Source organism: Sus scrofa, chromosome 6 (genome assembly GCF_000003025.6).
Source record: "Sus scrofa isolate TJ Tabasco breed Duroc chromosome 6, Sscrofa11.1, whole genome shotgun sequence".
NCBI classification, from domain to species: Eukaryota; Metazoa; Chordata; class Mammalia; order Artiodactyla; family Suidae; genus Sus; species Sus scrofa.
Window position 1 is genome coordinate 93,595,911 of NC_010448.4, and position 16,273 is coordinate 93,612,183.

The 16,273-nt window shown below is 44.7% G+C and overlaps 1 protein-coding gene across 1 annotated transcript; it reads right to left on the reverse strand.

Annotated features, from left to right (window-relative positions):
• On the reverse strand, nt 1,140-16,259 carry SNIP1 (Smad nuclear interacting protein 1). The gene is made up of 4 exons (XM_021095969.1): nt 15,943-16,259; nt 14,144-14,246; nt 3,738-4,333; nt 1,140-2,650 (listed from the first exon to the last, which is right to left on the reverse strand). The coding sequence occupies exons 1-4, from the start codon at nt 16,164-16,166 to the stop codon at nt 2,386-2,388; spliced, it is 1,188 nt and encodes a 395-aa protein (XP_020951628.1). The 5' UTR covers nt 16,167-16,259; the 3' UTR covers nt 1,140-2,385.

Genomic DNA, 16,273 nt, shown 5'->3' on the forward strand with positions numbered 1-16,273 from the left:
AGCCAGGAAAATCGTGGGATCAGAACATTCTCACACAAGCAAGCATGCTGGCATGTTATGTGCATGTCACACTTAAGGCTCTAACGTGGGAGCCTTTCATTCCTCACATCTACAACGACTTTCCACAAAGGGAAGGATGCTAAGAAATATAACCATCTGTGCACTATATCAAATAATGGTCAACCTGAAATATACATTAAGTTCTAAGCCTTTAGAAACCAAGCCATAGGAGTTCCCGCTGTGGCTCAGTGGAAACGAATCTGACTAGCATCCCTGAGCACACAAATTCAATCCCTTGCTCAGTGGGTTAAGGATCCTATGTTGCCATGAGCTGTGGTGTAGATCACAGGTGAGATCTGGATCTGGTGTTGCTGTGGCTGTGGTATGGGCCAATGGCTCCAGCTCCAATTTGACTTCTAGCCGGGGAACCTCCATAGGCTGTGGGTGTGGCCCTAAAAGGACAAAAAAAAAAAAAAAAAAAAAGGTAAGGAAGACCATCTAATAATGACATTAGTTTCAACCCAAGAGGAAGAGTTAGCAGCAGCCCTCAGTTGGATCATCTCTCCTTCCTCCCCATCACCAGCTGAGGGTGCACAAGCAGGGACTGGGGTCAACTGGTATGAAGCCCACCGAGTATAACCCGACTACTCTGGGAAGGAAAACCCCTTCACTGCTAACTCAGAAAACATGGCTGCTTCAGCAGGACCATCATTCACTCGCTGAGATTTGAAGATCTGGGTTCCTACGCTGGTGTGGGTTCAATATCCCTGTGACACCCTCCACAACTGTCTCCTTTTACTCAAAAATACTGATATAGGAGTTCCCATCGTGGCTCAGTGATTAAGGAATCCGACTAGGAACGATGAGGTTGCGGGTTCAATCCCTGGCCTCTCTCGGTGGGTTGGGGATCTGGTGTTGCTGTGAGCTGTGGTGTAGGTCGCAGACGCAGCTTGGATCTGGCGCTGCTGTGGCTGTGGCATGGGCTGGTGGCTACAACTCCCATTAGACCCCTGGCCTGGGAACCTCCATGTGCCGAGGGTGCAGCCCTAGAAAAGGCAGAAAAAAAACAAAACACTGGTAACAAAGATTTCTTTTGCAGCAAACATACCTCCATGCTAGGCAAGAAGTACACATCGAAATGAGGTTATATTTACAAATTTTATTATTTTTTATTCCAAAAATACATATATAAATGAAAACCTGCTCTTCAAATGCAGGGAGGCCTTTGCCTATAATGTAGTATTACATTTACATCCCAAAACATTCTCATGAAAATCAGTATGCCGCTCTTTCACACACAATTTCTTAAATATGTACATATATATACACACACACACACACACACACACACAATAGATGTAAGTAGTTAATGACTTTTCTACTTACACATATTCCTCTGGTAGAGAATTAGGAAGTCGGGCAATTCCCCATGCTTTCCAGCCTTGGGAAGGTAAATACCACCTCTCTGAACGTCTTTTTAAAAAGATGAAACATGTGAACCACACAACCTCCTTTAGACATATGTATGTTGTTAGAATAAAGCAAGGACCCTGCCACATAAATGACAGTGTGTTTCTCAGAGAAGAATGGAGATAAAATCAAAATAAAAATGCAAAGTTGAAGAACAGATAAGATGATCAAAACTGTTATGAACATGCTCCAAGGAGAAATCAGAGCTCTCTCACAGATCCATGACCCATTTCAGCCTCTCATGACGTGTCATCAGCATCTACCGGCAGTGGCCATGATCTTCCTGTACAGTCATATGCTTAAGCAGGCTCCATAAAGCATCTCTTTAAGTCCAATAGTCAATAGTGAGGTCATGTGGTAAACCACGCCCCCCCCCCAGATGAAGTGCAAAATCAATTTCCATGACTCAAGAGCTCAACCAGGTCAAAGCTTTGGTATATAGTCTAGAGGCTGTTTTGGTAATAACCAAAGCTTAGTAAGATTCTCTGTTCAGGGGTTTGCCCCCCAAACAAAAACCAACCCAGTCCACACAGCTTAACAACTATATAAATAAAGTAACTGTACAAAGAGAACAAGCCACAGTTCCCCTTTGAGGAAGGGTTTATAGTTTCCTAGACAGCAGTTCTGAAAGCACCAACTAAAGCCACAATGTTTCTACTAAAACGGGATGTGTTGGTGAGACTGTTCGGAAAACAAACGCCCACAGGCATGCGGTTGATGTGCCACAGAAAAGAGTTCAACCAAACAGAAATCAGTTTTCTTAAACTGTAACTAACGTAAGCTGGTCAGCAACAGAGGAAAGACTTAAGGCAATAAGAGGCATTACAGAGCGCACGGCAGTGCCCTTAAGAGTCAATCCCAAAGCCTCTGAAGAAAGAACAGGTCTCTCGGGAGTTTGGGTTGTTTCTTAGTTTGCTAGCTGTCAGACACTTCCTCCTCCTCCTCGTCATCCTCATCTTCTTTCCTGTCTACTTCAGATGTGTCAGAGGACTCATGAAGCAGGACATACTCTCTGCTGCTGAACCCGAATTTAAGGACATCCTTTTCCTTCAGTTCGTAGTATCTCTGAGGCTCAATTCGCTTGTTGTTCAGGAACGTTCCATTGCCTGAGCCGAGGTCAATGATGTAGGGCTTCACCCTGCGGCCAACTGTCCCATCAGCACGGGTATATTCCACAAGCCTAACAGAGATAAAGGAGAGAAACCTGTGAGTGAAATCCTGCCTCATATCATCCAACTCTTGGCTAACATAGCTTAGATGATGATGTAAATAACCTGGCTTGAACACAGTTCAAGTTCAAATGCTAGGAAATCAAGGAGAAGGTATGGCCATGGATTTGGAAATTGGGAGCGAGTTAAATATGCTTAGTAGAAATGCGGTGATAAACGGTCACTAGGTGGAGGAATTCATGGCTGATCAAAACCTTAGAAGAATCTAAGGCCTTGGAGTTCCCGTGGTGGCACACTGGAACCAAATCCGACTAGTATCCATGAGGATGTGGGTTCCATCCCTGGTCTCATTCAGTGGGTCGGGGATCTGGCGTTGCCGTGAGTTGTGGTATAGGGTGCAGACGTAGCTCAGATCTCTCGTTGCTGTGGCTGTGGCGCAGGCCAGCAGCTGTAGCTCTGATTCAACGCCTAGCCTGGGAACCTCCATATGCGACAGGTGCAGCCCTTTGGGGTGAGGAGGGGGGAATCTAAGGCCTCTTGCCATGCTTAAGAAATACATTTGTTTAGAAGCCATATAATACTTCTTTCACTTATATTTCACCGTATTTTAGCCTCTGTCCTAATGGGAACAAACCAATGATGGACTTGGACTTTACAGTCAAGAGAACAGATAAAATGATCAAAATTGTTCAAATTAAAATTGATTTGAGCCAGAGCTCTACCATAGTGATCATTTTTTAGGCAGGCCACTCGGCTCTGCTGAGCTATATCTTCTTGTCTGTCCAATGGGATATTAATACTTGTCCTCGCCTCCCCACAGGATTGTTGTGAACATCCAACAATAAAAGATGTGCTACGGAACCTGTCAAGATACAGATTCAGCTAACACATGCCAGGCATCCTTAGTTTTACTTCCACTTAATCCTCGTAACAGCCTTGCAAGTAGGTAGAAACTGAGACTAGTATTAGACACGAGGGGCATAGGCTTCTGCACGTGTATGTGTACACACACCCACCCCCACCCCCACCCCAATAATCCTAACCAAGACATTTGGCTTCTGATGGCACTTCCATTTCTCTCTGCAGATGGACACTCACCGGTACTGAAAGACGGCGTGCTGCTTTGAACAAGAGGGATGATCGATGGGAATGTCTGCGATGCGGCGATGTCGGCCCAGGAGGTAAGCGCTCTGCCGGTGGATGTACATCACAGGAAGCACCTCATCGTTTTTAAAGGGGTAGAGGCGCCACCGCTTTTTGGGGATACGTGCTTCTGGGGGCTCACTATATTTAATGACTACACCCCGGAAGGTGTTGGTGTCCTCCAGAAGCGCCCCAGAAAGTTCAAAACTTGGCTTTTCTTTAGCAGGCACCTCTTTGTCTTTGTTGTTGCCGCCAGGCCTTGCAAGTGAGTCCTGAGATGTGTTACCAGCACTGGCTTCATTCTTCTGGCGGTGCTCCCGGCGCCGGGCGTTATAGAACTCCCGCTCTGCTTCCTGTGCCTGCAGGTTTTGAATGTCTCGATCCCGCCCCTGGGGCTGCCCACCACCAGGCCGCTCGTTCGAGCCTCTCCTTTGGTGGGAATGGCTGCGGTGTCTGTCTCGGTCACTGTTCCTAGCGCGCTTGTGCTCCTGTCCTGAGGGTTCTCGGTGCGGCCGATCCTCCCGGCCTCTCCGGGGATGATCCTCACGTTCCTGATATCCAAAGAGATTCAGGAAATGAAAGGCAGTCCACAGTCTATGAACAAAGCTGCATTTGAAAAATCATTTGTGTAACACGACACTGTAAGTCAACTATACTCCAATAAAATTTTTATTTAAAAAAGTCATCTGTGATTTGGACTTTGGCATTCAGAGCAAAATGTCCCACACAAATAAGGTTATCAGTGGTGGTCACTTGCAAGGCCACCACATTGAATAGGTGCCCTAGGCCCCTAGGCTGCTGCCCAACTATAGTTCTAACAGTGTGAGCCCGTGTTCAGAGCTTCAAAAACAAGAACACCTATAGGCAAACTTATAGGGAAGTATATATAAAAAATAGAACTAACGGAGTGAGTTAAGTAGTCACATACAAAATAATTACGTGGAATTCCTGTTGTGGTGCAGTGGAAACAATCCAATTAGTATCCATGAGGATGCGGGTTCGATCCCTGGCCTTGCTCAGTAGGTCAGGGATATGGCGTTTCCGTGTGCTGAGGTGTAGGTCACAAGTGACTCGGATCTGCCATTGCTGTGGTTGTGGTGTAGGCCAGCAGCTGCAGCTCCAATTAGATCCCTAGACTGGGAATTTCCATATGCCGTGGGTGTGGCCCTAAAAAGCCAAAAAAAAAAAAAAAAAAGGAAAGGAAGAAAGCTAGCTTTCTCTTATGCAAAAATAAAAACACAATAGTAATTTTATTTATTTATTTGTTCACTTGTTTGTTTATTTTTCTTTTTAGGGCTATACTCAGGCACGTGGAGGTTCCCAGGCCAGGGGTCTAATCGGAGCTACAGCTGCCGGCCTACACCGGGGCCACAGAAACGCCAGATCTGAGCCGCGTCTGTGACCTACACCACAGCTCACAGCAAGGTCGGATCCTTAACTCCCTGAGTGAGGCCAGGAATTGAACCCACAATCTCATGGTTCCTAGTTGGATTCGTTTCCTCTGCACCACGATGGGAACTCCCACAATAGTTATTTTAAAAGATCTTATTTGGGAGTTCCCATTGTGGTGCAGCAGAAATGAATCAAACTAGGAACCACGAGGTGGCGGCTTCGATTCCTGGCCTTGCTCAGCAGGTTAAGGATCCGGCATGGCCGTGAGCTGTGGTGTAGGTCACAGATGAGACTAAACCTGGAGTTGCTGTGGCCGTGGTATAGGCTGGCAGCTTTATCCCCAATTAGACTCCTAGCTTGGGACCCTCCATATGCCGTGGGTGTGGCCCTAAAAGGACAAAAGACAAAAAAGTAAAAAAAATTTAAAAAAAATAAAAGATCTTATTTAAAAGATAGTTATTATTATAACAAAAATTATTCCATACCTAGGAATAAACGTTAGGAATATGCAAGATGTGTAAGAAGAAACTTGTACTACAGTTGGCCCTTGGACAACGTGGGGGTTTAGGGGCACTGACCCTTTGAGCGGTTGTAGTCGGCCCTCTGTGTATGTGGTTCCTCTGTATTTGAGAGTCCACATCCACATCCAGAGTCAGCCTAAAGGGGAAATGGAGTACTGTAGTATCTGCTGTTGAAAAAAATCCGCATGTAACTGGACCAGTGCAATTCAAACTCACATTGTTCAAGGGGCAACTGTGTAGGTATCTTTTTTAAAATCTCGAAAAATGGGAGTTCCCTGGTGGCCTAGTGGTTAAAGGATCTGATACTGTCACTGCTGTGGTGCAGGAACTCTTTTTTTTTTTTTGTCTTTTTGCCATTTCTTGGGCTGCTCTTGCGGCATATGGAGGTTCCCAGGCTAGGGGTCGAATTGGAGCTGTAGCCACCAGCCTACGCCAGGGCCACAGCAATTCGGGATCCAAACCGCGTCTGCAACCTACACCACAGCTCATGGCAATGCCAGATCTTTAACCCACTGAGCAAGGCCAGGGATCGAACCCACAACCTCATGGTTCCTAGTCGGATTCGTTAACCACCGCACCACGATGGGAACTCCGGTGCAGGAACCTGTTGCACGCCACTAGTGTGGCCAAAAAAAAAAAAAAAAAAAAAAAAATCTGAAAAAATGAAGAAACATATCAACGTTTCTTTAAAAAGACTCAGTACTGAAAATCAGCGCAATAGATAATGGGCAACAGAAGGTAACAAGCAATTTTCAGAAGAAATAACTATCTAATGAATACATGGAAGACAGGGTTATCCCCGCACAGGACTGAGACCTGGTTCCCACTGACTCCCCAAGCCCAGCCTCAACGCCCTCTCCCTGCCACACCCAGGGGTGAAGCGGAGGCCTACTTTCTCAGAGCAGGACCCAGTTTTCCCAAACTTCACAGCCTCCAAAGACAAGTATAAGAGGGAGGGAGCCTCAGACACCCACCCCTCCTACCCCAAGACATTCACAAGCTTGCCACCACCATCTGCCTTGAGTTCACCAGGACTAATCTCATTATGTCCTTCATCCCTGATTAAATGAGTCACTATAAGAAGTCACAGACTCCAGGTCATCACCCCTACCTCCCCTGGACTGGAATCCCCTTAAGGCTCTATATCTCCAGGATTCTGTCCCCAAACCCCACCCTTCAACTCCTGAAGCCACTGTGCAATGCCCCCTGGAATGGAAAGCTCGGCAAAAACAATCTACATGCTCCACATTTTCCCAGGTAGGTCCCATCTCCTTTTGCTGTAACAGCAACTGGTTCTGCCCTGAGCACACAGCTCCTGAGAGCTGGCTCTCTCAAACGGCTCTTTTGCTCCCTCTGACCCCCTCCCCAACTCCCACCATCTCTGGGCCTGAACATAAGGCAGGCACCACCCACGCTTCTCACTGCCAATTCTAGAACACTCCTCACCCTTTTCTTTCTCCCTAAAAACACTCAGCTCTGAATCGCCACATAAAACCACTGCCACCCGATATTCTCGTGGCTGCCGGCATTTACTATCCCTGAATTCCTTCCTCTCACTTCTTGCCAGGCATCCTCCCCTTGGTGATTTCAGTAACACGGAGGTGCCCCTTCCTACATGCTGGCCTCTCTATTGAGCTTCTCTCTTATTTGTCTCCTCCTTTCACCTCTGCCACTCATCCCCATATTTATACCCGCCTTTTCATTTCTAGTAACAGCAACCCCTCTACTGTTCCAATTTCAAGCAGTCCGCTTTCTGTCCACTTTTCCAGCTCATATTTTACCCAACTCTAATGATCTTTATCCCAGTAAGACTTACCCACACCTCTGATCCTCTCACCTCTGCACAGTCCCTCCTTTTTTTTTTTTTTAAAGGAACATGGCAAGTCCCCAGGCTAGGAGTTGACTAAGCCACATCTGCAACCTACACCACAGCTCACAGCAACACCGGACCCTGAACCCACCGAGCAGGGCCAGCAATCAAACCCTCATCCTCATGGATTCTCGTCAGGTTTGTTACTGCTGAGCCACAGCGGGAACTCCTCCCTCTCTTGATGGCCTCTCTTCCCTTCCTGTCTAACTTAAATTCTATGGTCAAGCAGTAGGATGACCCTTGCAGACACAGTGACATCCCCTCACCTCCATTCTGTTGCACTGTCCTGGCAGAACCACACCCAGCATTAAACACATCAAAGTGGCCAGAGGAAAACACAAACCATAGTGACTGGTCGCACCTTAGCAGCATGATCCCAAGCCTCCTTGATGATGCCCAGTAACCACCCTACATTTCCTCCATCTCTTTAATCTCCCAGATAACTGTTTCAGCCTTCCCTCTCTCCTCAAATCTTTTACATGGTCTTCCCCATCCTTGAGTGACTCAAAAGGGATTTTTTTTTTCTTCCTTTTCTTTTTAGGGCCACATCTGGGGCATGTGGAAGTTCCTGAGCTAGGGGTCGAATCACAGCTGTAGCTGCTGGCCCATGCTGCAGCCACAGCAATGCAGGATCCGAGCCACATCTGTGACCTAAACCACAGCTCACAGCAACTTCAGATCCTTAACCCACCGAGCGAGGCCAGGGGTGGAAGCCACATCCTCATGGACACTAGCCGGATTCTTAATCTGCTGAGCCACAAGGGGAACACCTTGAAAGGGATTTTCTACATCTATCCACCTACCAGTATCAAACCATATACTCTGTCTTCCCTTCCTGTGACTAAAAGTAAACTATTTTGCTTCTATCCAAATTAATTCCTACACCTGGGAGCTTCCTTCTCAGCAAGAATACTCCTCCAGCAATGCTCGCCTCTCTTGCACACAATCTACTTCCCCATTCTGCACTGGGTCATACCTATCAGCACAGGCTCCAGCTCTTCTCTGGAGTCCACGTCCCATGTCAGCTTCCACTCTTATTTCTTCACTCCTTTCAGTAAAACTCCTAAAGCATTTTGTTTTAATTGGTCTACAATTCTTCTTCCACCTTCCCCCACCCCCCCGCCCCCGAAAGGCCAGGGATCAAGCCTGGGCCACTGCAGTGATAACACCAGACTCTTAACCTGCTGTGCCACAAGAGAACTCCTTCCATCTTTTTTTTTTTTTTGCTTTTTAGGGCTGCACCCGCAGAATACGGAAGTTTCCAGGCTAGAGGTTCAATGAGAGCTGCAGTTGCCAGCCTACATCACAGCCACAGCAATACCAGATCTGAGCCAAATCTGTGACCTATACCGTAGCTCACTGCAACACCAGATCCTTAACCCTCTGAGTGAGGTCAGGGATTGAACCTGTGTCCTCATGGAGACTAGTTGGGTTTGTTCCCACCAAGCCACAAAGGGAACTCCCCATCTTCTTTTGAACCCTCCAATTAGGCTCTACCCTTACTACTCCACTAAAATTGCTAGTCAAGGCCACTGGTGACCTCAATGTTGCTAAATCCAACGGGCAATTCTCAGTCCCAAAAGTTTTTCAAAAAGTGAAATTTTTTCAAATTTCAAATAAGTGTATTTTCAAAAAGTGTATACCAGGCAAAATTAGTAGATACTATGGAAAGAATATGACAAATCACGTAATCAGGTAATACTAAATAACTAAGATTTCAACATATATTCTCAATTACTGATAAATCAAGTAGGATAATATATAAATAGTTATTATTATTTAAAATCTTTGCAGGAGTTCCCATTATAGGCAGCAGAAACGAATCCGACTAGTATCCTTGAGGATGCGGCTTTGATCCTGCCTGGGCTTGCTCAGTGGGTTGGGAATCCCACTTTGCCATGAGCTGTGGTATAGGCTGCAGATGTGGTGGCTCGGATCCCAAGTTGCTATGGTTGTGGCGTAGGCTGGCAGCTGCAGCTCCAATTCAATGTCTAGCCTGGGAACTTCCATATGCCCCTGGTGTGACCCTAAAAGGCAAAAAACAAACAAACAAAAACAAAAAAAACTTTGCATAGAATATACAGAGAGAGACACATCAAAACATAAAGGAAAAGAAAAGAACATAAGTATGATAGAGCTCTGAAGTATAAATATCAAACTATTAAAATGGCTACCTCTGGGGAGTGAGGTGATTTTTTTTTTGGTTGGGGAGAGGGGTGTGGTTTCTGGGGCTAATGAGAGGAGTAACCATACTCTCACTTTTTATTTTACATACTTTTGTGTTATCACGATGAATATGCAATCGATAAATGTAGCTTTTTTTTCCCGTCTTCTTAGGGCCACATCCACAGCATATGGAAGTTCCCAGGCTAGGGGTCGAATTGGAGCTGTAGCCACCAGCCTATGCCACCGCCACAGCAACTGAGTGAGGCCAGGGATCCAACCCACATTCTCATGACTACTAGTTGCGTTTGTTACCACTGAGCCACCACGGGAACTCCCCATAAATTTAATTTTTAATGGTGGCTGAGTGGTACAGAAGAGAATACCTGTAAGTACAAGTCATGCTTAGGTCAGAGGCTATGTGTACCCCCCACAATCCAAGTGAAAGTTACTGAATTTCAACTGCCTTTGGCTTGAGAGGCATTTCCAAGTTTCTACCTGATTAATACCACAAAATCAGCTTCTTAAGAGATAACCTGAGGTCAGAAGAGAAGTTAGCATAGATAAGCAAACTGAGATACTTCAAAATAATAATAATCAAAACAGTTCCATACTCTAAGCCCCAGGATTGTAAAACAATCCAGGGAGCAAAATGGTGATTACCAGGAGGTGGGTGGGTGAGAGGATAAGACTGATGATATTTAAGGGTACAAACTTGTGGAGTTCCCGCTGTGGCACACTGGGCTGAGGATCCAGCGTTGTCTCTGTGTTGGTGCAGTTTTGATTCCTGACCCAGTGCAGTGGGTTAAGGATCTGGCACTGCCACAGCTGCAGCTTGGATTTGATTCCTGGCCCAGGAATTTCCATAAGCCTCGGGTGCAGCCAAAAAAAAAAAAATTAAAAAGGTACAAACTTGCAAACCACAGAGATAAAATGCACAGTGTGTGTAATGCAATAACACTATATGATAATGATGACACATGATAAATATTGCTTCAGTGGCAGTATATAAATGTATCATAGTAACACACTGTACACCTTAGATCCACAAAATGCAGCATGTCAAATCCATTAAATCAAAGAAGTGACAAGTTGTATACACACACACACCACCCTCTAACAAGTGGTTTGAGAGGTTCAATGTGGATACTCTGGTTCCAGAGGCTGAATTCTGAAATAGCCAAGGCCATGCCTGACCAACTCACAGAGCTGACTATTAGGACCATCTGGCTTTGAATCTTTTTTTTTGGTCTTTTTAGGGCCACACCCATGGCATATGGAGGTTCCCAGGCTAGGGGTCTAATCAGAGTTCCAGCCACCCGCATACACCACAGCTCACAGCAACGCTGGATCCTTAACCCACTGAGCGAGGCCAGGGATCAAACCTGTGTCCTCGTGGATGCTAGTCAGATTCCTTAACCGCTGAGCCACGATGGGAACTCCCTGGCTTTGAATCTTTCAGGTAGTAGAAAGTTGGCCCACAGTCTCTCAAATTCATAGGAAAATCCATTTTCTAAATGCCAATGTCTCTATTTGCACTTTGTAATTTAGAGTTACTATTACTTTTTAGCTGCATCTTAGGGATATACAAGTTTCCAGGGCCAGGAACCAGCACCAACACAGTGACCTGAGTCGCAGCAGTGACAACACTGGATCTTTTAACCCGCTGTACCACAGAGGAACTCCCACAGAGTTTCTTTAAAAAGAAGACTGAATGTTTCCCCCTCAGGACTGAGAGTAAGGCAAGACTGTCTGCTCTTACTACTCTTATTCCATATAGTGCTGGAAGTCCTACATCAACAAGAAAGGAATTAAATGTATATAGACTATAGAGAAAGAAACTCCTCCCAATTTGGAGGTTTGAATTATGTAGCAAATCCTGAGTAAACTCTAAAATAAAGGAGTTCCTATCATGGCTCAGTGGTTAACAAATCCGACTAGGAACCATGGGGTTACGGGTTGGATCCCTGGTCTCGATCAGTGGGTTAAGGATCTGGCACTGCTGCGAGCTGTGGTGTAAGTTGCAGACGCAGCTCAGATCTGTTGCTGTGACTGCAGTGTAGGCCGGCAGCTGTAGCTCCAATAAGACGCCTAGCCTGGGAACCTCCATATGCTGGGGGTGTGGCCCTAAAAAGCAAAAAAATAAAGAAATTTAAAAAATAAAATAAAAAGCCAATTCTCCCCCAAATACAATTTTAACATAATTCCAATCAAAATCCCAGCACAATCTTATAGATACGAACAAGACTATTCCATTTCATATGGAAATACAAAGGAACTAGAATCACTAAAACAATTTTTAAAAAGAAGAAAGTGAAAGAATCAGTCTATCCAATTTGAGAACATATTATATAGCTGCAGTAATCAAAACTGCAGTATTGGCAGAATGACAGATCAATGGAAGAGAGAACCCAGAAATATAGGCACACACATGCCCAACAGATTTTTGACAAAAGAAGCAAAAGCAATTAAAGGAATTAAATTCCAACAAATGGTGTTGAAGCAAGTGGACATTCATGGGCCAAAATATGAAATCTGATCTAAGGCTCTCACCTTATATTAAAACAAACTCAAAATAGATCACAGACCTAAATCACAAATATTAAGAAAAAAACCATTCTTTTGGGATTGAGGGCCAGGGAAAAATTTCTTAGACACCAAAAGCATAATCTATAAAAGGAAAATGGATAAGCTGGACTCCACCTAAGCTGAAAACTTTCACTCAGAGAAAAACCCTATTAAGAGAATGAAAAGACAAGACACAGACAGGAAGAAAACACTGGCAAACCATTCACCCCAAAAGACCTAGTATTGAAGAATATGAAAAAGAATTCTTAAAACTCAAGAGTTTAAAAAAACAAACAAAACAAATAATCCAACTAGAAAACAGGCAGAAGACATGAAGAGACATTTCACATGAGAGGAAATATAGACGGCAAATAAGCACATGAAAAGCTGGTCAACACCATCAGCCTCAGGGAAATGCAAACTAAAAATCACAGTAGCACTTTCATACCTATCAGAATGGCTAAGAAAAAAAAAAAAAAACAAAAACGTGTGCCAATACCATATGCAGGTGAGGATGCAGAGAAATTGGATCACTCACACATTATAGGTGGAAATGTAAAATGGTGTAGCCACTGTTATGTTGTGCTCGCTCCAAATTTATATGTTCAAGTCCCAATCCCCCCATCTAAGAATGTAACCAAATTTTGTGGAGGTGAGATTTAAAAAAAAAAAAAACAAAAAACTGGTTGAGTTGAAAGGAGTTGACACCCTAATCCAACATGGCTGTTGTGGTTAATAGGAAGAGACATGAGCCAGGGACATGAGCCACTGAGGAAAGGCTATGTGAGAACACAGCTGGGACAGTGACTAGCTGCAAGCCAAGGAGAGAGGCCTCAGGAGAAACCAAACAGCTGAAACTTTGGTCTGTGACTTCTAGCCTCTAAAACTGTGGAAAAAATACAGTTTTTGTTGTTTAAGGCAGCCAGTTTGTGGTATTTTGTTATGGAAGACCTAGAAAATTAACACAGCACTCTGGAAAACAGTGTGGCAATTTCTTAAAAAAATTAAACATGGAACTATCATACCATACAGCAACTGCACCCCCAGGCATTCATCCCAGAGAAATAAAAACTCATGTTCACACAAAAACCTGTACACAAATGTTTACACAGCAGCCTTATGTCTAAGAGCCAAAAACTGTGAACAACCCAGATGTTCCTTAATGGGAAAATGGTTAAACCCATACCAGTGAATATCATTCGGCAATAAAAAGAATGAACTACAGAGATGCAATAATCTAAATGCATCTGCAAAGAATTTTGCAGAATGGAAAAAAGCCAATCCCATAAGACTGCATACTGTATGATTTCATTTACATAATATTTGTGAAATGACAAAATTACAAAATGGAAACGAGATGAGAAGCTGCCAGGAATTGAGGGCTAAGGGTGCGAAGGAAATGAATATGACTACAAAAGGACTATATGAGGGATCTTGTGGTGATGGAAAGGTTTTGCATGTTAACTGTATTGATGTCAATATTTTGGTTGTGAATAGATAATCAACAAGGACCTACTGTACACCAGAGGGAACTATCATTAAACTATACTTTAATTAAAAACAAAAACCACTTTTCCCTTAAAAATTTTTTCTGGTTGGAATAGAGTTCTATAATTATGTAAAATGCTTCCAATGGGAGAAACAACCACTTCTGTATTATTTTCTTACAACTGCAGGTGAATCAACAGTTATCTCAAAATAAAAGGTTTAGTTTAACGAAGTAAACAGGCAGACAAAAAAACCCCAAAAAGCCAGTTTCTAGAAAAGCCCACCGCAGGCAGAGGTGAACACACACACAACACTCCAGCTCTGATGGAGCCGGTATGAAAACATCTCAATCCGCTTACCTGCTTCACTTTGACTGTTGAGTGGTGAGGACTTCGGCTTCTCCTACTCCGGGGAGACTTGCTTCTTCTCCCCGAGGACTTATTTTTCTTTCTCGGTGGGGACCTGTTCAGAGAATGGTACACATAAATTTCATCTCAATTTTCATTCGCTCATACAAATTAGCTTCAAGTATCAGGCCTATCTACTAACACAAACATCACATTTGTGAAGGCTTCTGCTGATCACACTAAAGGAGTCAGGAGCTTCACTTTTTCAGCCCTGAATGTCTCCCACATATGTAGCTGCCAATTGAAACTTCTCACTTCGATAAGAGAAGGCTAAATTCCCACCTCTCAACTTTCCTATCTTTGCCATCAGGGTAACTGATACCACTATCCATCCGTTCCTCAGGCCAAAAACCTAGAAGTCATCCTAGATTCTTTTTTTTTCTCCCCCTTACCACCAAGAGGCCCCATGCTCCTCCCCAACACGCTCACAATCAATCAGCAAGTCCTCTGGCTCCAGGCTCTACCTCTTCTCTCTCCCACCGCATTCCTACCCACCTCACTATACCGGATCCCCTCCCCTCCTCCTTTTCTAGAAGGAACACAATTAATTCCACTTCAGGATCTTTGCACTGCTTGTTTTCTCTGATTAGATCTTTACAAGCCTGGATTATTTTTATCAATCAGGTTTCAGGTCAAGTGGCAGACTTTTCACAGAGAACCACTTCTCTCCACTCTCTATGACATTACTGTCTTAACCTATCCCTAGTACTTGTTACTAACAAATTATTTTCTTTATTTCCTTGTTATTCTGTCTCAGGGCTAGAGCATCTCAGTTTCACCAGGGTAGAGATCATCTATCATGCTCATTCTTTCCACCCCAATACCCAGGACGGCCTGCCTGCCTGCCTCATATTTTCTTTTCTTTTTCTTTCTTTCTTCCTTTTTTTTTTTTTTTTTTTTTTTGTCTTTTTAGGGCCACACCCTTAGCATATGGAAGTTCCCAGGCTAGGGGTCAAATCAGAGCCACAGCTGCTGGCCTACGCCACAGCCATAGCAACACAGGATCAGAGCCGCATCTTCGACCTACAATGCAGCTTATGGCAACGCTGGATCCTGAACCCACTGATCGAGGCCAGGGATGAATTCTACATCCTCATAGTCCTCAAGAATACTAGTCCAGTTCGTTACTGCTGAGGTACAATGGGAACTCCCATTATTTTCTTTATTTCAGTTTTATCTGTGTATAATTTTACAGTTTGATTCAAATTCCACATATACATTTATATTTTAAAAAATTGTACATAGCTATTTTCCACATTATTTTATAACCTATGAGGTCTTTAGCACATAATAAGTACTCGACAAAACTATGTCGAATGAATGAATAAATTGTTCGCAAAAGACAATTTCCCCCCAGAATATCAGACAGATCACCTAGGCTCAGGATATGAAAACTTCTTGGGGCAGATAACTGAAAAAATAACCCCATTTGGAGGCAGGTGGGAAAAATCTTTCATTTCAACATAAACTATCATTGTCATCAGCTGGACCATACTCGGAGAAATGCTGAGCACACAGAGATGAAGGAGCAAGAACTTGCCCATCAGGCATTAGGCGTTTAACGCCCAGGTATAACGCAAGTAACAGGTATCAGAGTAAACGTTAACACACTCACAACCGGTCACTTCTATCGCCTTAGGATTAATTCAAGCTGCCGCGCTCAGCATTCAAGGTGTGCTCCTGGTGCCAGCCCTGTCCCCCTTTCTCAAAAAGCCCGACCTCAGGTCTACCCCAGGCTGCTTCCCACTTACCGGCTACCTCCTCGAGCTCGGTTCCCGCGGTGACCGGGGCGGCCTGACTCGCCGGCCAGCGGGGAAGGGCTACCGCCGGAGGAGTCCGGACGGCGATGGACAGGAGGCGCGGATTCCGGGCTGAGGCGCTCCTGCTTCACCACCACCGTCGCCGCCGCCACCATGTCCCCGTCCCGGTGCCTTCGCCGACTTCCCCGCTCCCGCTCGCTCTTCACCTCCTTCATGCTGTGAAACGGCTGAGCCAAGGAAAAACAGGACCGTCGCGCTCCTCTCCGTGAAGGAAATGACGGACTTGAGTCCTGGACTTCCGCTTCCGGGTGCGCGCTCTCCC